Source organism: Cervus canadensis, chromosome 15, assembly GCF_019320065.1.
Source record: "Cervus canadensis isolate Bull #8, Minnesota chromosome 15, ASM1932006v1, whole genome shotgun sequence".
Classification (NCBI taxonomy): Eukaryota; Metazoa; Chordata; class Mammalia; order Artiodactyla; family Cervidae; genus Cervus; species Cervus canadensis.
This window is the reverse complement of record NC_057400.1, coordinates 39123945-39148404: the sequence shown is the minus strand read 5'-3', so window position 1 is coordinate 39148404 and position 24460 is coordinate 39123945. Positions and strand designations below refer to the sequence as shown.

Below are 24460 nucleotides of genomic sequence, written 5' to 3'. Positions count from 1 at the left end.
TGTCCCCTACTGTCACCTAAGGATGTCTTTGGCTATTCATTTGTGAGTATATGAAGTGTGTGTTGGAGGGCAAGAGAGCTAGAGTAGGTTTAACTACAGCAACAGTTTCCCTCTCAGCTTCACCTCCAGTGAAAACAAACTTCTATACCCCAACCACAATGCCCTGAGCATCAGGAGCCCCCAGCTCCAAAGCATGAACTTTGTGGAGGCCCTGAGCAAATCTGCCGGAGAAGGCACTGGCACCCCACGCCAATACTCTTGCCTGGAAAATCCCATGGACGGAGGAGCCTGATAGGCTTCAGTCCATAGGGTTGCTAAGAGTTGGACACGACTAAGCAACTTCACTTTCCCTTTTCCCTTTCATGCCTTGGAGAAGGAAATGGCAGCCCACTCCAGTGTTCTTGCCTGGAGAATCCCAGGGACGGGGGAGCCTGGTGGGCTGCTGTCTTTGGGGTCGCACAGAGTCTGACACGACTGAACCGACTTAGCAGCAGCAGCAGAGCAAATCTGCCACTAAAAGTAGAATTCTATTAATACCTTCTAAACTTGATTGCTTTGTAGAAGAGAATATGTCTGAAATAAATCTAATATTTTCATTTTCCCTCACCAAACCTTCAAGACAAACTATACACTTACCTGGGAAATTAGAAAAGATGTTTCACCTCAAGTGAAAACTTGAGCATCTTAAGACAAATGTATCAAAAGAATCACAGAATGTTGGCCTTGCAAAGCTCAGGGCACTTCTCTCTAACCTTTGCCCTCAAGGAGAACGTGCTGTGGGTGGAACCACTCAGGGTCAGCATCAAGAAGAAAAGAGCTCATCCACGGAGGTGGAGTGGAACAGTCCAGCATTCTATCTTCTCCACTTATTCAACAAAATTACACACGTAGTAAGCATCAATAGGATGCTAACTAGGACCAGAATGGGCTCCAAGAATGCATTGGATTTGCAATTTTGAATGTTTTATTATCTGAAGTCACAAAAGAAGATATAAAAGCTGTTTTATTTATCAAGCAAGTACACTAGGCCTAGGAAAAGTGTGGTCCTTTTTGCTAAGCTCTCAGACATTTGAGGCAGTTGGCTAGACGGCTGTGTTTTACGTCCCAGCTTAACATTTTCGAGGCTGCTGAATAATGTAGATCCTTTTCAGTGGAGTGACCTTCTCCAGAGCAGGTCTGGGTTTTTGATGTGCCATGTGCACTACTGCTGGAAATTTATGGCTGAGCTAGAGGTGAGAAGGAAAGAAAAAAAAATAAGCATATTGGATCTTTTGGGTCATAAAGTATTAAAGTAGTAGAAAGCCAACAGCTGGTCAGAGGAATTTCACAGTTTTGTTTACTTCTTTGATATAACCTCTTTTCCATACCATCTCTAGCTCTATACCCATGAGTATATGTGTTAACCTGGGTTTTCCTTCCCTAGTATGTTTTTAATTTTTTTGACTGTAAAATATATTATATATAATATATAAATAATATAGATATGTACATCTATATATATGTTTTGAAGTGATACTTTAAAAGATAGAAATGGTTAACTGTATCTTCATCAGTTCTCCAATATTAGCAGTTACTCTGGCACCACTATGCATATATGGAACACAATATGCTAAGAAGGCTATGGCACATTGGAGAGGGCTTGGGGTGGGGAGAAGGAACCCCTCAGATGTCAAAAGGTCAGAAATAAAGAGCCTCTGAAGGAAGTTAGGGAAACTTAGGGTTATTATTTTTTAGATTGAAACGTGTGAAATTTCTATTTTTGTAGATAAAAAATGGCCAAATACTGGCCATTTTGTGTGGTTCAACCTAGCCATCACGGTAAAGAGAAAGCTGAGGAGTGACTTATTAGCTCACTAGTCATCCCTCCGAAGACATTTGTGAGGATATGAGCCTTAAAGCTCAACATTCAGAAAACTAAGATCATGTCCTATCACTTCATGGCAAATAGATGGGGAAACAGTGGCTGACTTTATTTTTCTGGGCTCCAAAATCACTGCAGATGGTGACTGCAGCCATGAAATTAAAAGACGCTTACTCTTTAGAAGGAAGGTTATGACCAACCTAGACAGCATATTAAAAAGCAGAGACATTACTTTGCCAACAAAGGTCCATCTGGTCAAGGCTATGGTTTTTCCAGTGGTCATGTATGGATGTGAGAGTTGGACTATAAAGAAAGCTGAGTGCCGAAGAATTGATGCTTTTGAACTGTGATGTTGGAGAAGACTCTCGAGAGTCCCTTGGACTGCAAGGAGACCCAACCAGTCCATCCTAAAGGAGATCAGTCCTGGGTGTTCATTGGAAGTACTGATGTTGAAGCTGAAACTCCAATACTTTGGCCACCTGATGCAAAGAGTTGACTCATTGGAAAAGACCCTGATGCTGGGAAAGATTGAGGGCAGGAGGAGAAGGGGACGACAGAGGATGAGATGGTTAGATGGCATCACTGACTCAATGGACATGGGTTTGGGTGGACTCCGGGAGTTGGTGATGGACAGGGAGGCCTGGCGTGCTGTGGTTCATGGGGTCACAAAGAGTCTCACGACTGAGCGACTGAACTGAACTGAGCCTAAACTAACACAGGCTTGAGACTTCGGCAATAAGAGGAAGTTCATATGGGACAAAGAGACCTTATGGAATTCACATCAAGGGCAGCATGAGATCATAAAGGATGCCCAATGCTGGGACAATTTCAGACAGTTTTCCTAGAAGGAGAATTTGGACTCAGTGGCCTGTTGGGCCCATTCCACTTGTTGGTTTTCCAGCCCACTGACTCAATATAAAGCAACCTAAGGACACCTTTCTCAGCCAGCAAGGAAGGGATGTCTCAGCTGACTAGGAATTTAATTTATTTCTATTGAACTTAGATGCCCTTGCCTTGACACTCAAGTCAAATAAAAGGGGAGATAAACTGTTCATGACCCCAAACATCACATTGTTTATGGCTTGTTTGGGCTCTTCTCAGCCAGGGAAACATAAGTGCCTTACATGTCTTCTTAAATGTCCCTGGGCACACAGCACTCCCTTTCATGTGAAATTTGACTCCAGAAAGCTCTTTCTTCTTGGTCTTAAAAAATTAAACACACTGGAAGAATATACACTGAAGTGTTAACACTGTTTATCTCTGAGGGATTGAATTATGGGCAATTCCTAGTCTTTTTCTTTACTTTGCCTTTGTTTTGCTCAAAGTGTTGTTTACAATGAGAAGCTACAAGTTATATAATAATTAAACCCAAGGATGGTCTATGCTGACATTCTAGTAGAAAGGAAGAAACATAATTGAGGTATTGGTTATAAATATTGCTTTAGAACCTAAAAAAGAGCTGGTAATTTTGGAGGGTCAGATTAATTAACATTGGGCCCCATGACATACATTTTATAGTGTGGTAAGAGCAGAATGTTTTGTTTTGTTTTCCTTTTAAGGTTAGAACCAAAAGGAAACTTAAGAAGTCACTGACTTCAGTAGTTTTCTTTCAGATTAGGTGTCTTTAGTGTCAACTAAAACAGATGGATAATTTCAGGTTAGCTCTAAATCACATTCAAGAGATTATAGGTAGGAAGATGGAGTACTTGGGAAGTTACTTAAAGTCAAATGTAAGGTAAAGGAGGGTAAGAAAGGAAATGAACAAGTAGTTCGAATATAACAGAAGTCTGGGCAATTAGCCAAGGTGAGATGGAGCAAGATGACAAGTTGAGACAGAAGAGAGAAAGCCACCGTGTGGATTATTGTTCTTAAGGTGTCAAGAGTGATGATGGGTGGAGGTGTAAAAGGAAAGGGGAGAGGAGAACAGTGTGCAATGACACACCTATTACTTAATTTGGCACTAAATCATTATTTAATCATTTCCAGGGTTATCTCCACAGTTCAGGGGCTACATTTCTTTTGTAATTTAAAACATTGTGATAAAATGCATATAACATAAAATTTATCGTTTCATCCATTTTAAGTACAGCTTTAAGTACACTCACATTGTTGCATAACTATATATGCAACTATAACTATAGCATGACCCTATGGGGTCTTCCCATGACAGGCCTTCCCCCATATCCTCTGCTTTAGCTCCTCTCTGAAGTACCCTAGATAATAGTATTTGATGCACATTTCCTGAGGTATTTTACAGATGTGAAAACCCCTCTACCAAATGGAAGACTTGTTAACTACTTGATGACCATGAGTACATAGCCCCAGGCTCCCTGGAGTTTAAGGAGTGATAATGTTAACATTGTGATATCACCTTGTTACCTCACCATTGGCCAACCAGAGAACTGTGCAGAACTTATCAATACCTTGAGATTCCACCCCCAAACCTGGCTTTTAAAAATGCTTTGCCAAAACCCTTGGGGAGCTCAGGGCTTTTTTAGGGCATGAGTCACTTGTCTCCTTGCATGGCCTTGAAATAAACCTCTCTCTGCTCCAAACTCTGATGTTTTGGTGTGTTTGAACTCACTGTGTGTCGGGTACACGAACTTGTGCTAACATGGACATCACTACCATCCATTTCCAGAACTTATCCATCATGCCAAACTGAAATTTTGTACCCATTAAAGAATAATTCCTCATTATTTCCTCCTCCAGCCTCTGGCAACCATTGTTCTAACTTCTATCTCCATGAATTTGACTACCACAAGTATCTCATGTACGTGGAATCATGCAATATCTCTGAGGTGGGAAGATCCCCTGGAAGAAGGCATGGCAATTCACTCTGGTATTCTTGCCTGAAGAATCCCACAGAGGAGCCTGGTGGGCTACAGTCCATGGGGTCTCAAAGAGCCGGATACGACTGAAGTGACTTAGTATGCAATACTTGTTCTTCTGTGTCTGGTTTATTTCATTTAGCGTAATGTCTTCAAGGTTTATCCATGTTGTAGTGTCAGAATTTCTTTTCTTTTAAAGGTTGAATAATATTCCATTTTATGTCTATAGACCACATTTTGTTTATCCATTTATAGGTTAATGGACACATGGGTGGCTTCCACCTTTTGGTTATTGTGAATAATGCTGCTATGAACACTGTTGCACAAATTTCTCTTCAAATTTCTACTTCCAGTTCTTTACAGTATATATTGAGAAGTGAAATTATTAGATCACATGGTAATTTTATATTTAATTTTTTGAGATACTACCATATTATTTTCCATAGTGGCTCTACCATTTTACATTCCCACTGGTAATGCACAAGGGTTAGGGGTTACCTTTTAACTAAGATATTTAACTGAGGTTCTAAGAGTTCTGCTCAATGGCTTCTCCAAAGAGGAAAGACACAGGTCAGAATGAATGGGAGACTGCTCCTGCGGGCTGTTGGCCATCTGTGAACTGGCCTGGTAAATTTCAGGGGGGAAAAATCAATAGGACTGAGAATATAGTGGAAATAATTCTGCCAAGGATAATAACCTGAGAGGAGCCGCTCATGATTATTAAATTAGGGATGTACAAGTTTGGGAGGGTCAGGGCTTTATAGCAATGCATGAAAATACAACAAGAGAGTTGAGTTCTTTTTCTCAAATTCTTCACCCCCTCAATCAGGGGCACTCTAAAGTAGAAAGACTTAGGGATTGTGGGTAGAGAGCCTATAAAGGGTCTACCTTCAGAACTGATGAAATGGTAAGTAATCAACCCTTAAATGCCCTAATTCTTTGTTGTAGATTTTATATCAATGGAGATAGGAACATTTTTGTATTCAAGTCTTAACTAGAAATAAGTAGGAATAGCTTTCCAAACTACAAACAGCTGAGCTTTAGTCTGGCATCTTAACTTTGGGGTTGTTTTGGATTTTTCATTATTAGTCTTTGTAAAATGATAGGATTTGTAGAATGAAAGGTGTTTGTCTGACTCATTAAGGTAAAAGAAACTAGGGTAACTCCATAGGAGAAAGAATTCAAGGCTAGTATGTGTGTAAGGATTCTGCCTGGCTGCAACTCCATCCCATAAGGGGCAAAATATTGGACTTGAAAAGCAGATCAATAGAAACTTTCACATTGAGAATGTACCTTCCTCTTGGGTAGTTATGACCTCAGAACCTGTATTTTTCACTTCAGAGAAAAAGTCAAAGAAGTATATTAAAAAGTCTTTATGATTAGAGCTGTGAAAGAAATTCTAGAAGCGAGAAACTCAGTGGCAGGTTTTGTTTTAGAGCCTGAAGTCAGGTGGTATTAGCAGACTGGCAGCTCTTCCATTCATCTTTCCAGGGTGTTAACTTCCAACTTGAAAGCTGGCACTTAGATTTCTACACCCCATTATGCAAAGTGCTTAAAACAAAACATTCAGTCGATGAAATTCAAGGATTCTCCTATGGTGATGTTAATCCACAGAAAAAGAGAAACCTTCTTAGATTTGCAGATGCTTTTGATGGCTTCCTCTTCCCCAGGATCCCATTTCACATACATCTCACTATGGGCCTTGTTGACACAGCTGGCAGCTTGAAAAGTGGCCCCAATTTAACCAGGCTTCAACATTACACCCACATCCACACTATAACCCAACCCCATTACTAATGGCTTAACTGGATACTTTTCTGTTAGGAGAAGCTTCACAACTATTGCCAAACTTACTTCCATGACTATTCAGAGAATTAACATATTTGGCAATACCACTCTCTCTTACTCTTTGCCTTAAAATAATTAAGTAAATGAGCAATCATAAATCTCAGAGGAGCTATGTGGCTTCTAAAAGGTCAAAAACCTCTAGGAAGTAGGTGGAACTTGGTCTAAGACCAGATCTCCCAGATTTTTAGCTTGGAGAGCTTATATAACCCGTCTTGTGCAGGAATAAACACGTTGAATGGCCCATCACTGGGCAACATGAATTCTTTCATTATTTATGGCAGAAACAGGGAGGAAGGACTGACAAGAGAGGAAGGAAGAGTAGGAGAAGGTAGCTGGTCATGAGGTCTGTGTGGGGATGAGTGGGTGAAAGAGTGGAAGAGAGAATTTTAGGTTGCTTTCCACTTTGTTATTGTTTAGTCACTAAGGCGTATCTGACTCTTGAGACCCCATAGACTGTTGCCTTCCAGAGTCCTCTGACCATGGGATTTTCCAGGCAAGAATACTGGAGTGGGTTGCCACTTCCTTCTCCAGGGGATCTTCCTGACTCAGGGATTTGAACCCACGTCTCCTGCATTGGCAGGTGGGTTCTTTACCACTGAGCCACCAGGAAAGCCCTACTTTCCACTTAGATTTGTACAATTCCAACCTTTGGGGAATTGTTTTCCAATCTCCCAAATCTTAAACCTAGGTTGGTTTTAAAAGGGTATACAGACATGAATAGTACATGGACAGAAATTTCCTGCCATGGTTGAATTGTTGATGAGATCCTGTGAGTAGGGTTGTAACTCTCACTGTTTTGGACTCTTAAGTTCTTAAACTGGCATGAGAATTAACATGGGTTCTAGTAACTAGATACAATTCTAGCTGAGGGCATGAATGAATGCTAATTAATGCAGAGTCTATGACCCTCATTACTGCTACAGTGTTTCTTCTGGCCAATTATATATGGTTAGATCTTCATGACAATACATATTGTTGGGGGAGTCATCATAATGCAGATGAAAATTTATTAGCAGAAATCCACATCTCTGTATTTTATGTCTTTTTTTGTATTAGGCTGTTTATTAATAATCATACAATTTTTACATTAAAAAAATACAGAATAATTTATCTACAGTAAAATATATGCCCTCTTCAGCGTTCAGTTCTGTGGATTTTCTTAAGTGCATACAGTCTGTGACCACCACCACAATCAAGATACAGAACCCTTCCATCACTCTTCAAATTCCTTCCTGCCACTTTGTGGTCAACTCCTCCTTCTACTCTCTGGCAACCACTGATCTCAGCAGATCTGTTTTTTAAAAGGCATTGTTCTTTCCACTTCAGGTTGACCTATATTATGAAATCCTATTAAACTTCAGGTAGAATTATGGATTTAGGGAAAATTTTTCTTAGCTGTGGGAACACGTGGATCCCACCAACCTCCATATTCAATACAGTGACTTAGGGTAATCTTGGGACTCTATTACTGGTCTCTTATCCTTTGCCTGGATTCCAAGTGATGCTCTAGAGGACATCTCCCCCGGGGAATAGAAGCTAACCCGTCCCTAGGGCTAAGTGCATCTGGCACTGTACTGAGGCCTTTGCACAAGTTATATAACCTCATTTTCTTTTCACATCTCTGTGAAGTGGATACTGTGAATCACATTCCTATTTATAGATAAGGAAATAAAAGCACAGAAAAGTGAAGCACCCTGACTAAAGACACACAGCTGACAGAGCCAGCATAGGACCCAGGTACCTGATATCTGATGCCAGAAACTGTTGTAATCAGTAATGTACACAGTCCCACACCAGTACACATTGAGCTAAGTATTAAAGGGTTTTTAAAACACATTGTTACTGTTAAAAATATTTGTAACAGCACACCATCTCTGTGTTTTCTTATGATTTCAAAATATAACTTATTGCTGTTGTTATTTGATTATTTTATCTTTGAAATACAGCAGTGTTATTTTTAACTGGCAGGGAAAGAGTCCTTTATGCCATAGACATATACACATGTCTATTAAAAAACAGTGAAGACTCCAGCATCATACCTAAAGTACAGCATAATTGACCTTTACTGACCACTCTCTTTAAACACTTTATTTTGGGTTAACATATTTTAGAGGAATGTATCTATTCCACTCAGTTCCAGGTGCTGTGGACATCTCTTGCCCCTGAGGATGAGGTGTTTAGAGAGCAGGAGCCAGAGAATGCAAGAGGCATCCCATCCATCCCTGCCCTTCTTCTAAAATCAGAAAGCAAAGAGTCACTTATGACCTGCCCTCTGATCTACCTGGTGGGAGAACCACACCCCCCACGTGAGAAGGCTCTGTAGCTATGGTCTAACATCAAGATCTTATCTGGTGCTACCACCTGCCTCATGGGCTTCAGACATAACTGTCCATTTCACTGTCATAAAACTGATGCTACTAATCAGAGCAGAGAGTGCAGACAGGTTTCTCTGTGTCAGGCACTGTTCTAAGAGATTCCTGTGTGTGAATCTCATTGATGCCACACAACAACCATCTCTTCCTTATCCTCATCTCACAAATGACGAATCAGAGGTGCAAGATCAATAACTTGGTCAAGGCCTCAGAGACAGTAAGAGGAGAAGCCAGTACCAAAGAGAGGTCCCAGAAGTTTAGCCGCACAATTTCCATTCTAATCTATTAATATTTCAGACCCCTGGTGTTGGCAATAACAGCAAGTCTTCCTTCTACAAAGGACACCCAGTCCTGTACCTTCAATATATGTTGGGGTAACAGAAATAGTGGTTCTTCAATGCCTGAATTCAGTGCATCCACCCGCTCCCTAGGAGTAGAATAAGGATCCTCACTTGGATCACTTACAACATTTAAAAACAAACTATTGAACCCAAAATTAAACCACTGTCTATTCAGGAAGAATCTTCTGAGTTTCCTGAGCTACTTAGAAAGTATTCAAGATACAGAAATAAAAATAGTAATTGTCAACCACCTTTATAAATAGACTTTATTAGATAAAGCCAGCCAGTGCCCAGCCTTCCTCCAGTCTTAAACTGGGCAACCCTCCACCCATCCTGGCCTCAAATCAAACATTTCCGTATGGGAAAGCAGTGGTGCGGAGGAAGGTCAAAAAGGGCTGAATTCCCCGTACACAGTTTGCCTTATTTAGAGCAACACGCCAAGGTCTCCAAGAATTAAGTGGATGGCAATGTAAAGTTCTGCCAATTTGGCATCATGATTCTTGCTTAATTTCCTATCTTATTTTTGAAATGATTTCTTAAATAGACACTAGGAATTCGGGAGCATCAGCTTTTCCCATCAAAACTACTCTGTGTTCCTTGAACTGAAAGCAGATTCTTTCACAGGGACATCAAACCTCTGAGTTGGAAAAAAATTCCAGTCATCAACTCATTCACCCATGGAGCATGATCAGCGAGGTGAAAACTGGCTGGGGGTATCACGTGATCTGCCTCACCCATGGCTCACCTTCTCCAGCGTGTCATTCAGGGCATCCATCGTCTGTATTTTGGCAACATTTGCAATGGCACTGTGAAAATGAAAAGAAACCTCATATAGAAACAGCAACTTTCCCACTTAAGAAGCTAAATGATTTGTATAGACGGTTTTCTACTTGGTCTTTAAGTGTTCATGCTGCTTGGCTACTTCTGGAAGATTAAAAAAAAAAAACACAAAGCCCTGCTCTGTGTGACCATGAACTACAAGCTTTGCAGGCCGAGTTATTCTAATTTTAGTTATAATAATGTTTATTAATATTTAAAAATTTTTCTTCAAAGTAGAGTATACATGCAGAAAAGTGCACATACAGGTTGGCGAATATTTACAGACTTGTACCACTAGTCGAACTAGCTGCTCCTAAGGATAATCACTACCCTGCCTTACAGCTCCATATGTTAGTTTTGACTTTGTTTGTACATCGTAAAATGCACCACATAGCAGGTACTCTTCTTTGTCTGACTTCTTTTCTCAGGCCAAGTTATTTTGTAGCAGAGTTTCAACGAGGGATGAGCTTCCAGTGTAATTTCTTGAAGGAACTCTGTTCTTGGCCTATTTTGTGTGTGTGTGTGTGTTGGTTAGTAGAAGTTATTAGGAAAGGAAAATAAATTTGATGATGCTTAGGAATTTATTTTCTATATTTTTCAAAAGCTGTTTTCCTAGAATATATAAGGAGAGATATTTGTCCATGAAAAGGAAGCCATCGTGTCCATGCAAACATGAAACCAATATGAAGAACAGAGGTGACTTCATGGGGAAGCTGGGAAAGCTCCAGGGTCTCATTGTGCAGTCTCCTTCCAAGGCTTGAGGAGGGGCCCTGCCCATCTCATGTGTATAATTTTACACTGTTTTTCCTTAAAATGGCCTCCCAATTCTATAAGATTCGAGTCGCACATACCTATATCTATCCCCGGTAAACAGTGCAAGAGAGCTATTTCTAGCTGTTTATGTTCTGCAGTAGTCCAATTCTCATCTTTTAATGACTATTAGAAAACAATTGCATTTTTAAACAGGGTTCCAATCACCACTTTATAATTCTCTAGGCAACTCCTTCTCATAAAGTTCACTTGATGTTTGGATGAACAGTAAGTCCCTTTTGCTGAGGTACAGAGAAATGAATGACTTGTCCACTGGCTGCCAACTAGAAGGTCATTTTCAAGTTATAACTCTTTAGTTCCTGAGTCCCTGGCCTAGGCATGATAACGAGTGTCACACTAAACAGAGCTTATGCTTGAGTCAGATTTTAACATCAGCATAGGCTTTCAAAGTTAACCAGCTGACCATTCAATGACAGTCTAATGTCATTTACAGAGTACTTTGTCTAATCTAGGAGCTGTCCTAGATGCTGGGTCAGGAGATAAGTAATATGTGACTCTCCCTTGGAGCTTTGCTTTCACTATGTGGTGATTATTTTCTGATTCAGAAGAAACAAACACTCAATGTCAAAGGGGTAAATTTAAAAAAATTGAGCTATCATTGACATAAGATTACATTAGTTTCAGGTGTACAACATAATTATTTAATATTGTATATACTACAAAATGATCATAATAAGTCTAGTTAATATTTCTCACCATATATAGTTAAATATTTTTTCTTATAATGAGAAGCTTTAAGGTTTATTCTCTTAGTAACCTACAAATACTCAATATAGTATCACTAACTATCCTTGTCTAATTCAATGAAACATTGAGCCATGCCACATAGGGCCACCCAGGATGGAGGGGTCATGGTGGGAGATGGTAAAGGACAGGCAAGTCTGGTGTGCTGCAGTCCACGGGGTCACAAAGAGTCGGACACGACTGAGCGACTAAACAACAGCAAAATCATTAACCATAGTCACTATGCTGTACATTGCATCCACATGGCTTATTTATTTTATAACTGCAAGTTTGTACCTGATGATCCCCTTCACCCATTTTCTACCCGTCACCACCCACCCCCGCCCCACCCCCGGCTTTTACAACTACTAATCTGCTCTCTGTATCTAAGAGCTTGAGATTTTTGTTGCTGTTGTCCTGGTTTTTTTTCTTCTTAGATTTCTCATACAAGATAGATCACATGTTAATTGTCTTTCTCTGTTTGACTTATGTCATTTAGTATAATGCCTTCCAGGTCCATTCATATTGTTACAAGTGGTAGGATTTCCTTCTTTTATATGGCTGAAAAATATTCCTGTGTGTGGGTGTGTGGGTGTGCACATATGTATATGTATGTAGGTATCACATTTTTTAAAATCCATTCATCCATTAATGGACACTTGGGTTTCTTCCATATCTTGGCTACTATAATAATGCTGCAATAAATGTGGGAGTGCGCATATCTTTTCAAGTTAGTGTTCCCATTTTCCTTAGGTAAATAGTCAGAAGCAGAATAGCTGGATCATATGGCAGTTCTAGTTTTAATTTTTGAAGAAACTCCATACTGCTTTCCATGGTGGTTATGTTAGAAACTAAGAATGCACAAATGTTCCCTTTTCTTCATTACCTTGCCACAGTTTGTCCTTTTTTGACTTTATGGTAATAGCCATTCTGACAGATGTACGGTGATATTTCATTGTAGTTTTGATTTGCATCTTCTCCCTGACAGTTAATAGTGTTGACCATCTTTTCATGTACCTGTTAGTTATCTGATTCTTCTTCAGGAAAATGTCTACTCAAATCTTCTGTTCATTTTAAAACTGGTGTGTTTGCTTTTTGGCTACTGAATTGTATGAATTCTTTATGTATGAGATAGAGCATTTCATTTTAAAGTAGAAAAATCCTCAAAAAACAAAATTCTTTCCAGAAATCGAGAAGAAAATTTTTAACGTGATCTAAAAAGTAATTTCATATGGAAAAAAAAATCTGAGAAATTCCATAGCCTACTTCCTTCCACATGTTCTTTCTGAGACTGTTACCATTTTAACTGTTAAGGACATATCTGAGAATCTTCTAATTCACTCCTTTTGAATCACTCGTGAACTCACCTACGGAAATTATCCTGAAATTAGTAGTCTCTGAAATGCCCCTGTTTGGAGGAGCTAGTTTCATATGCTTACTTCTTTTTGAAGGCACTATTTTCCTTCCCCAAGGCATAGAGGGACTGGGCCATTTGTACAGAGATCCAGCCCATGGCTCTCTGCTTAGCTCTGAGAAAACCGCAGCGTGTCAAGGTTACCCGGGAAGGAATTCAGGAAGAAAACAACCTCAGTATCCAAATGCCTTTCGGCTGTGCCAAATATAGTGGCCATTATTTTCTAAATAATTGAGTGAGGAATTTGAAACAAACAAACAAGAAAGCATTTATTTTTAATTCAGGAGATTTGCTTCAGCAGAAAGCGTATTACAAAAACAAGGCCAGCTTAGAGACAGTAGTACTTTAAAGGCTAAGGTGAAAATAAGACACAGAGATGTTGAGTCCAGTTCTGATGCATTCAGGACTGTGTTTTTTTAATAGCAGGCAGTTAAGCTATCTGCAGAGAGGAGGAGGTTGGGCAGAGCGAGTCTCCAGAGGGTGGTTACCTCCCCCCACTCCTTTCCCCTCCCATCTTGACCCCCATCACCTACCCCACCCCACCCCACCCCACCCGCTGCCTCTAACTCTGGTTAGCAAGTGCCTGGGGAGGATTGGTTTGCCCTAAGATACAGCAAAGTCTCTGACTTCTGGCTGTAGAGTTGTCTAAAACTCGAGATGAAAAAGGAAAAGAAATGAAGCAGTCTCCTACCTTGTTTTTTCTAGCCCTGTTTTCTTGGTGTGTCTCTCCAAGATGCCAATTTCCTGTTTTTTGGAAATTCGCTTTCCTCCAGCTTTTACTATAAATAAAGAATCATCAGCACAGGAGTTGTGGTTAGGGCAGCAAGAGAAAGTTGGTTTTATTATTCAAAGTATGAATTGACATTTGAAGAATTTCAGAATTTTTTGAAGAGCTGAACTTTTAGCTAAAACAACATAATAAAAAAAAAGTACCTCGAGATAATGTTACAGAAGAAAAAAAAATTTCAATCAAACAAAGTGGCAAGGAGAGAAGGGCTGAGGTTTTTACTTGTTTGTGTTCACAGAGGGGGAACTAAGGCTAAAAAAAGCAGTGGTGTTTCTACCTTCGATTTGGGAGGAGATAACAATGCACTCCCTTAGGCATTTCACTGAAAAACATTTTTTCTTATTATCAAACCAATTACATTCTTCATGATAGCAGCTGACAATTACAGTGTGACCCTCCTGTTTTCCCACAAGATTAAAGTGCAAGGCTTGCAAATTTTTTAATCCAACCAAAGCTTTCAAAAGCTAGATTGGAGAAATGAGCCAAAAGTCAGGGCATGCAGTGATAACAGGCACTTAATTCAAGAGAGATGCTTCTGATCCCACTAGATACCCACCTTGCTTCCCAGACCTCAAACTTCCGATGTTGGAGGAGCTCAGATGTTCTAATAAGCAATTAAAATGCATTAATAATCCTGCCGTTCAAGAGATCAATTAGTGTTAATTAGGCTACAGATGACCTAACAGCAACTCAAGTGTTTAACAATGTCAGATGAAATCAACTTGAAAAGGAACAACCCATTTCATATTGCAAGTCAAAGCAAATACTTTTTTCTGTTCCCAGGAAATTTGCACATTTGAAATCTGACAAGCTCAAATGATAAAAAGCTAAATGGACATTGATTTGTTTGAGCCTGTTAATTCTTTTTATGGAAATGTTAGATTGGCAATTTTCTAAAACTGGCTTCAATAAAGCGAAAAATAGGAAAACCTCTTCTCTTTTTCAATGCCCTCGTGAATTGACTTCATTTTTCTTTTAACATTATTACTTTTTTGACTATGTAATATACATTCATAAAGCACATAATTCAAAAATCATGGAAAGGTCTCTTCTACGATTATTTTTAGGTCTCCAGTTCACCTCCCTAAATACTGCTAATGTTAACAAGTTTCCTATGTATTCATCCATAGACATTCTATACACATACCTATATATTTTAATGGCAGCATACATTGTTCTACATCTTGTTCATTTATATTTTTCATTCAGTCATGCACTTTGGAGTAAGTTCCCTATCTGTGTGTGTGTATAATATATACACAGATGATATATGTAAAAAGAGTGTCTTTTTTTTTTTAACATCTGCTTTAAAATTTCATTATATGGACATTCTATGTGTACTTAACCATTTTTCAAATGATGGACATTTTAGATGTCTCTGTTACTATCAAAAACAATGCTGTAATGAATATCCTTTTCATGTACATAATTTTGCACAAGTGCAAGGATATCCATGGGATAAATTCCTAGAAGTGATCTTGTTAATTTTTAAGAGTATGTGCATTTGTAATTTTGTTCAATCTCGTCAAATTATCCTTCACAGAAGTTGCACTAGTTTACAATGTCACTAGCTACAATGACAGTGATTGTTTGTTTCCCTATACCTCAAGCAACAATGTGAACTAGAAAATATTTGGTTTCGTCAACCAATAAGAAAAAGAAAGGTAATTTGCATTTCTTATATTTTATTAAAAGTTGAGCTTATTTCTGTGTTTCAGAAGGCAGTTGTATTTTCTTTTTAAAGACTGTTTAAGTTTTTGGCCTTTTTGTCCTGTTGGACTTCTGTTCCATTAATCTCTGTTTATATGCTGTTACAACTTTATTTTAATGATTGTAGCTTTACATTTTAATTGATAGTCTTTCTTGGCTGTATTTACTTTGCAGAATTTTATTAGCTATTCTTATTTATTTTTCCATATGAACTTTTGAATCAGTTTGTCAATTCCCACCAAAAATATCCTGCTGGTAGACTTTTAATGGTCTTGCTTTAGATTTATAGATTAAAAAACAATCTTATTTACTTATTTTTGGCTGCGCTGGGTCTTCCTTGCTGTGTGGGCTTTTCTCTAGTTGTGGCAAGAGGGGGCTACTCTTTGATTGCGGTGGGCAGGCTTCCCATTGTTGTGGAGCACTTGCTCTAGAGCAGAGGCTCAATAGTTGTGGTGCGTGGGCTGACTTAGCGCCATGGCATGTGGGAGCTTCCTGGATCAGGGATCAAAGTCGTGTCTCCTGCATTGACAGGCGGCTTCTTTACCACTGAACCATTGGGAAGCCCTTAGATTATTTTTAAAGGGAAAATTCACATCTTCTTATCCTGGTTGCTCTCTTTTCAAGAACATGGTATGCTTTTCCATTTTTTACATCCTCTCTTGCGTCCCTCAGTAACGTGTTCACATAAATCTTACACACTTCTTATTATGTTTATTCCCGAAGCATTTTCGCTTTGCTGTTGTTGTTGCAATTGTAAAGAGGGTCTATTCTTCCATTATGGCTCTCACAGATTGTTGTTCTTATATTAATATCATTGATCTTATATCCATATCTTATTGAAACCTCTTATTGTTTATAGTATTTTTGTTGATTCCCTTCTATTTTCCAGGTTAAAAATTATATAATCTGCAAATAATATAATATTACTTCATCTAGAATAATATTAAATAGTGGTCATGATGGACATCTTTGTCATCCTAATTTTTCAAGGGATTGCTTTTAGTGTTTTCCCATTAAGTATAATGTGTATTTAGTTGGATATACACACAAACACTTATTTGTAATATATATACCTATTCAAATACATTTTTTTATCATATTAAGAAAATATCCTTCAATTACTGTTTCATTGGCTTAAAAAATTACAAACACATGTTGAATTTGACTAGATGCCCTTTTGTAATTCATGTATATGATCATATGGTTTTTCTCCTTAATGTGGTTAATTATGTTAATAGGTAAAAAATTTTATAAGTATATATTAATGAATATTTTACTATCAAACCATTCTTGTGTTCATGGAATAAACTCTTCTTGGTCATTTTGAATAACCAAGTTTTTTTTATTGATAATAAAAGCATATCACTATACTTTTATAATACTAGATATAGTTCAGGAGAAAAAAAGTCCTGTGTTTACACACACACATGTGTGTGTGTTAGTCACTCAGTTGTGTCCAACTCTTTGCAACTCGATGGACTGTGTAGTCCACCAGGCTCCTCTGTCCGTGGCAAGAACACTGGGGTGGGTTGTCATTCCCTCCTCCAGGGGAATCTTCCCAAGCCAGGGATTGAATCTGGGTATCCTGCACTGAGGTGGATTCTGTACCATCTGAGCCACCAGGCTCTGCTTTAAATTCACACACACACACACATACAGCATACAAAATAATCAGCAACAGAAATGGAAATGATGTGGAAACATCTTTTGAATAGTCATGGGAAATAGAGATGAAATAAACTGAGGGGTGCCCTTTTCCGGAGACTGCTTGAGGAGAGTATGCCTCTGTATGAAGGGTGTCGTTCACAGCACCGCTGTCTCTTCTACCAAGAGGAATCAAATCACAATAGCTCCAAACCGAGAGCTTGGGTCTTCAGTAGCCTTCAGTAGTATCTTTCATTCTTCTTATGACAAATGCTTTTTAAACATGGAATGTTGTAATTACTTTCCTATTAGTATTCCTTTTGTTTTCTCGGATGTAATGGTTTTTACATGTTTTTTTCCACTGATTATTATTGCCAACTACAGAAGCACACTTGTTATAGATAAAATGAGCACTAGTTTAAAGTGAGAAGAACTTTGGAATGTTGGGGTCTGTGCTGCTCATTTGAAAGGACATGGACAGTCTAGAGAATGTCCAGAGGAGAGTGACCAGAGAGGAGAAGAAGCCATGTCACACTGGAAAGATCACTTCTGAGGAAGCAGAGATACAAGGGAAACTTATGGTGTCATTTTCAAGGGTTTTAGAGGCTGTCTTACGGAGGAGGCCTGGTTTCCTGGTGAGGAAATGTTATTAGGGCCAGAGAGCTCTACCCTGCCTGAGCTCTGTGACCTTGGGCAAGACACTTAAACTCCTCTGTGGCACAGTTTCTGCATCCTTCAAAAGGGAATAATACTGACTGTGTGAGTTGTCCTAGAAAATAGAGGTAACAAAAGCACCTGGTACATGGGAGGCACTTAATAATTAGTAGCTATTATTATTTACATTTGTTTATCCAGAAGTGAAGTGAAGTTGCTCAGTCGTGTCCGACTCTTTGCGACCCCATGGACTGTAGCCTGCCAGGCTCCTCTGTCCATGGGATTTTCCAGGCAAGAGTACTGGAGTGGGTTGCCATTTCCTTCTCCAGGGGATCTTCCCAACCCAGGGATCGAACTCGCGTCTCCCGCATTGTAGGCAGATGCTTTTACCGTCTGAACCACCAGGGAAGTCCAGAGGAGAAAATGAAAACCAAAGAGCAAAAGTTCCTGAAAGGCAGAGCCTGGCTGCATATAACTGTTTTATTCAAAGTGAAGTAGACTGCATAGTACAATAGTATGTTCTCTGGCCCCACAGTGTGCTAAAAAGAAGTGTGTCTGCCATGAATATTTTAGAAGGATTTTGGGGAATTCAGTAGAAGCTTACTAGATGGTTTTTATTGTAATATCTTTAAGGTGATTCTAACTATTCCCATCTACCTACAAAAGAAAATCTATCATGCTCCCTCCCTTTCGAAAGAATACAGTGCACTTAGAAAAGCAAATGCCAAAAAAAAAAAAAAAGAAAAAAAATGTAAAGAGAATGCAAACATGGGAGTTCTTCATTCTTCAGAACAATAAAACAGAGACATTTGAGGGGAAATTAAAAATCCTCTCATGACAGACCCTAGAGTTTGTCACAGAGAGTGAAGTCAGAAAGAGAAAAACAAATATTGTATATTAATGCATATATAAGGAATCGAGAAAAATGGTACATAGGAACCTCTCTGTAGAGCAGGAAGAGAGACACAAACGTAAGGAACAGATGTTTGGACGTGGCTGGGGGAGAGGGGACGAATTGGGAAATCGATGTTGATATGTGTGCACTGGCACGTGTGAAACAGACAGTGGGAACCTACTGCTTAGCGCAGGGAGCTCAGCTTGGTGCCCTGTGATGGCCTGGAGGGGTGAGGGTGGGGTGGGGCGGGGCAGGGAGGGAGACCCAAGAGGGAGGGGAGACATGTATTCATATGGCTGTTTCATTTCATTGTACAGCAGTATCTAACACCATTTGCCAAGCAGCTATACCCAACTTTGAAAAAATTCTTCTCACAAGATTTTTACTTTCATCCAGGAGTCTTTGAATTTATCCAGGGCTGTGGGCTCCGAGTGATTTAGGAAGCGTAAGTCAACCACACCTTGGATTTTCAGAGGATAGTGCTTGTACCAAACTTGTTCTGATAAGTAATCTCACTTGGTCAGCAATGTACAGGAGAAAAAGCAGAGGAGGATCCCTCCACAGGATAGATGGCTACACTGAGATACAGAGTAAGGCTCTCACTACACTGGGGTGATTGAACCAGATGGAACCTTGTGGGAGGGTCATCTTCCAAATTTTGCAGGGACTACTGTTGACACTTATCTCCTGGATCTCCCTGGATCTAGACAAGCCATTTTTTTTTTTTACCTGTTATTGCTTCTTATTTTTGTTCATTTTCTTATTGGTTGAGCTGTGTGGCTTGTTGGAACTTAGTTCCCCAACCAGGAATTGAACCCATAACCTCAGCAGTGAAAGCTCAGAGTTCTAACCACTGGACCACCAGGGAATTCCCTAAACAAGCCATTTTTAAAAAACATTTGCAACCAGATTCTTGCCAGTTTTGTTTAAACTAGTTGGTCTAACTCATGAGACCTCAAAGTCTCACTGTAACTAAATTAGGTCAATTAAGTTTGTAATTATTTATGTAATTCCATGTTTGGGACTATATTGCCTTTTGAACCTTTGTAGAACAACCAACTAGAATTGGGCAAAATACAAAATGAACTGATTTAACATTATTTTAACAGGACTTTGACTACAAATATTTTCAAATACAAAACTTCAGGTCCTTTTAATAAGCAAAATGAACTAGAGATTTTTAAAGAATGTAAGAGAGAGCTGATTTTTTTTTAATAGTTTCATTAGAAAACCTACATTGATGTGGAGAAAAGAAAATTTTGATTTCCTGTCTATGACTAAGTGTTATACTTTTGTGGTCACTTTTGCAGTTTACGGATTTTTGTAGTTTTCAAAAGTGGATCCTTGAGTTTAGAATGCTATATAATAATTTTCCAGTTAAGATTTCCAGGCATTTTGCATCTTGTTTGGTAGAGGATAGTTAAGATAAAGAAAGAGAAACCTCCAAGAAAAACTGAGCTTCTTTCCTTCGATAATCAGTGGAGAACGTGTGTGAAAAAGATGACCACCATGAAGGTTTGGGCAAACTCTGCCTTGTGACTTAGAACTTTCATTTGAACATTTTAATTTAAAAGTCAGATGTGTGCAAAATACTTTCTTTGCTTTCACAGTTGAGTTTTTGGTAAATTATAAACTATCCATCAAAGGACCTTCATCAGGAATAGCTTGTGAATCAAGGAGAGAGGACTTGGCATGGGCCCATGTGACTGTCCGTCTCTGCACCCCTGCTCTCCAGCTGTGTGGTGCTGAGCATATGACTTGACCTTGCTAATTTTCAGTTTGTTCCTCTGTGAAACAGGGAGGTGGGAACATCATTGGTCTGCAGGGTTGATTTCATATCTAGAAGGCTCCGTGGAGTGCCAGGCACACAGGATTAAGTGGAAAGCAGCTGTTCTTGCCATCAAACCCCTGCCCTGTGCCGTGTGGGGTAGTGGTCTCGCAACCTCTCTGTCAAACCTCACAGATCAACTCCCAGAAGTTGACATGAGCAGGCTGGAGTCGATAGAATTAAGCCTCTAGTGTTTGCTTTAAAAAAAAATCATACTGGCCCTTCTGCAGCTATGATTTCTTCCCAATATTCTGCATTAGTTTAATCCTAGGGGATACACGGGGCTTCCCTGGTAGCTCAGATGGTAAAGAATCGTCTGCAGTGCAGGAGACTGGGGTTCAATCCCTGGGTTGGGAAGATTTCCTGGAGGAGGAAATGGCAAACTATTCCAACATTCTTGCCTGGGAAATCCCCTGTACAGAGACGCCTGGAGGATCCCATGGATAGAGGAGGCTGGTGGGCTACAGTCCATGGGGTCCTAAGAGTCAGACACAACTTAGTGACTAAACAGTCACGCATGCTGGGGATACATTCCCTAAACTTCCCTCTCTCTTGAATGAGTCAGTAAACAGATTCTCTTTTGGGGGTTCAGTAGTGGCCCCTTTGATGGCTCTGATTTGTTTGCCTTACGCCAAATGAAAAAGTGTGAGGGATACAGAAAACCCAAGAACTGTTGCTCTTTCTGGTTCAATATGTATGCCCTTAGCTTCCTTAGATTACCTCCTCATCGCACAGCTTAGGCTGTTCATGTGATGGTGTTCTTATAAAACTGAAAGTGAGGTAAATCAAAACAGCAGAAAACCAAAAGTTAAGCTTCCTAGCGCCCAGGCCACCTCATGTTTAATGTAGTCTTGTTTCACAACATAAATAAGCAGGGCTCACAGAGGTGCCATACATTATATAACATACTTGAAAGAAAAAACCACTACACACTTGCTGCATAGGTGGGAAAGAGTTACAGCTGGTTGACTTTTGAGTGGTTTCATTTTTAGCTGTGATGGGGCAAGCACATGGTTCTTTCCCAATGCAATTTCCTTCTGTTCTGATGATTGCAGTAGATCCTAATGCCTCCCTCAAACATCAGGAGGCCTTGCCATGGAAGAAAATAATTTCTTCTGACAGCTATGTGTTTTCCCAGGCCTGTACTTTACAGGGATTAACATTCATGTCTGGGTACCTTACATAGGTTATCTCTTTTAATAGTCATAACACCCTTACAATATCAATGTTATTTATTACCCCTTCCATGGACAGTCCATGGGGTCACAAAGAATCAGACACAACTGAGCATGCATGCACACACACCCCCTGTTTTAGGGATAAGAAAACTGAGGCTCAGCGATGTGGAAGGGAAGCAGTGTTAAAATCTAGGACTGACTGGTTCCAAAGGCCATGTCAGACCTTTCCACCTTATCATGTCTGCATCCTACTTTCTGGGGCCTGTCTATTGCTTATAAAACTCAGGTGAAATTTAATGGAATTCTGGAAATGAATTGTTTTTGTTCTATAAATAAAATTTTGTGTGGTAGCAATCTGATTCAGAGTTAAACTATGTAGTAGACAAGCTGAAAGATGAGTGTGAGGCTTTCTTGTTCCCTTGTTCTCAGTGGGGAGGCAAAAGTCTGCCTTCATCTCCATTCTAATTATCCCAGACCTCTTATCTGTAGTGTCACAGTTCATAATAATTAATTGTCATGCCAGAGGCATTGTGACATGCTTGATGGCGTCATGGTGTGCTATGTACACAGAGTAATTAGCAATCATTAGCAGTGGGGACAAAAAGCTCCTGGTGGTTTCATTCACATTTTTATTTGCTTGAGTTTACCTCTGTGTTCTTTGTGTATAAATGTCATTTAGCAAATCAGGCGTTAGCTGAACTGTTTATGAAGGATTGGGATGGAAGCTGCAGGAAGATGTCTTCTTTTGTCCTTAGGTAGAAACTTCTAAGTTAGTCCTTCCTGGTAGGACTTCCTGGTGGCTCAGACGGTAAAGCGTCTGCCTACAATACAGGAGACCCGGGTTCAATCCCTGGGTCAGGAAGATCTCCTGAAGAAGGAAATGGCAACCCTCTCCAGTATTCTTGCCTGGAAAATCCCAGGCACAGAGGAGCCTGGTAGGCTATAGTCGCAAAGAGTCAGACATGACTGAGCGACTTCTCTTTCACTTTCAGAAACTTCTAATAATTGACATTGATAGTTCTTAATTATTAGTTAGCATCATTAACTTTAAATGTAGATAATGTTAATTATTCCTAAATCCAATGACAAATATAAAACGTCAGGAGTCTGCCACAAGAGACCATGACGGGATGCCAAGATGTGTAAACTCAGAATTAGTGTAAAAATTCTGACTCTTTTTTGCCTGGGCTGCCCACTGGAAAGCCACTGAGCCTTGTGTCAGCTTTTGATGCTTTGTGAAGGTTATACCTGCCATTGTCCTCTGCAGCAAAGATGACTGAAATAACCTGGGCTTAGAAAAGCCAAAGAATGAAGCCAACAAATAAATTCTGTTATTTGGAGAAAGGCAAGAACAAAACAGTCAAGCTTGTGAGATCATTCTCAAGGAAAAAAATGAGAAAGGCAGTAGAAAGAACATCAAACTGGCTAAAAATAGGCCTGAGTGCCTCAGCCAACCTATATGAACATATGGTTAAGTACAATAAAAATAATTTTCATATTCCAGAGAATTGATATAAATAGCATACTTAAAAAACAACAACAACAAACAGAACTGTGGATCCTTGGCAAAATACTTTGATAGCTACCTTTTCCCATCAGCCCCTGCCAGGCTCGTATCCTTTTTTAAAAGTGCTCCTCAGCCTGGTGACAGACAAAAGCCATTTCTGATAACACTGCCCAACCCACACCTGAGGAGGGCGAGAGAAACTGCATTGCTGTCTTCTGTGCAGAAGCTGGTTTGCCTGGGCACCAAGTCAGATAATGTATAAGCGTCTTGGGGAAACTGAGTCTACACCCTGGAACCTCTAGGGAGGAAGGTTTCCATGAGCAGTTAATCACCTCCTGGGTGTGGACGGGTCACTACAAACCTACAGCCAGAGAGGGAGGGTCCAAGCTCTCCACCTGTTCCTTTCTACCAGTGCCCAATCCCTTGTCCTCTCACAGAACATTAGGCTTTAATTCAACCAAACCGGGGCCTGTTAAGTCCCCAGGTGGGTTTTTATACATAAGCCTAAAAGGATCAAAGACAGAAGAGGAAATCAGTTTGCAGGAAGTTAAACTAACACGGGAGACAGAGTCTTGGCTCTATGGGGGTACCTCTGTTGAAGGCACTGATGGAAGCGGGGCAGAGGCAGCAGCAGTGGGGCCTTGCTACCTGCAGGGCAGAGGGCAGGTGGGCAGCCTACCTGCAGGAGGACGCCCCCCTTTCAGTGGGGAGAGCTGGACTTGCACTTCATTTGCCATAGTGCGTGCCAAGGCCAGTGGCAGTGCCGGTGCTCTGGAGGCTGAGTGCCAGCCGCTGCAGCCGCCCCACTGCACCCTGGCTTTATATGGGCTGGGGGCGGGGCCCCTTAAGGGCTTTGCTGAGCAGCAACAGGGCTTGTCACCTAGCTTTGCTGGGAACCTACATCTTTGTGACCAGTTCTCTCTTAGAAGAATGCTTTCTTCTTATTCCCTTCATCTGAGAGGTGAAGGGTACTCTTACTTTCTTTCACAGGAGGAAGGGGAAAGGATCAAGCTCAGGGGAATTCTTTTTCTCACCAACTATAATATTTATCCATCAAGTATGTGCGATGCACTGACAATGTGACAGGCTCTTTGTCGCATACTGGCATGACAAAGAGGGCAAGATGAGATCTTCAAGACATCAGCTGTCTTTCTTTAGAGGCAATTACAAAACAAAGTGTTATGTCTTTGTCTCAGTCTTTGCAACTGTAGGCATTT

The 24460-nt window shown here is 40.0% G+C and overlaps 1 protein-coding gene across 3 annotated transcripts; it reads right to left on the bottom strand.

The window, feature by feature from the left end:
* Positions 1-941: 941 nt before the first annotated feature.
* DAPL1 (death associated protein like 1) lies at positions 942-24061 on the bottom strand. Of its 3 annotated transcripts, none has more exons than XM_043488347.1 (5): positions 23923-24050; positions 14384-14431; positions 13732-13819; positions 9999-10059; positions 942-1226 (listed from the first exon to the last, which is right to left on the bottom strand). In XM_043488347.1, exons 1-5 carry the CDS (start codon positions 23978-23980, stop codon positions 1110-1112), a joined length of 372 nt encoding a protein of 123 aa, XP_043344282.1. In that variant the 5' UTR covers positions 23981-24050; the 3' UTR covers positions 942-1109. The 3 variants fall into 3 exon arrangements, with proteins under 3 accessions (XP_043344282.1, XP_043344281.1, XP_043344283.1); XM_043488346.1 differs by having other exon boundaries at positions 14384-14461; positions 23923-24036; XM_043488348.1 differs by lacking the exon at positions 14384-14431 and having other exon boundaries at positions 23923-24061.
* Positions 24062-24460: the final 399 nt, after the last annotated feature.

What these genes read in the sequence shown, in the direction of transcription:
- DAPL1 (XM_043488346.1), bottom strand. Translation starts at nt 23,980, where the DNA reads ATGGCAAATGAAGTGCAAGTCCAGCTCTCCCCACTGAAAGGGGGGCGT. An exon ending in ACAGGGCTAGAAAAAACAAG is followed by an intron (nt 10,060 to 13,731) that starts GTAGGAGACTGC and finishes TCATTTTCACAG; the next exon opens with TGCCATTGCAAATGTTGCCA. An exon ending in TGAATGACACGCTGGAGAAG is followed by an intron (nt 1,227 to 9,998) that starts GTGAGCCATGGG and finishes TCTCACCTCTAG; the next exon opens with CTCAGCCATAAATTTCCAGC.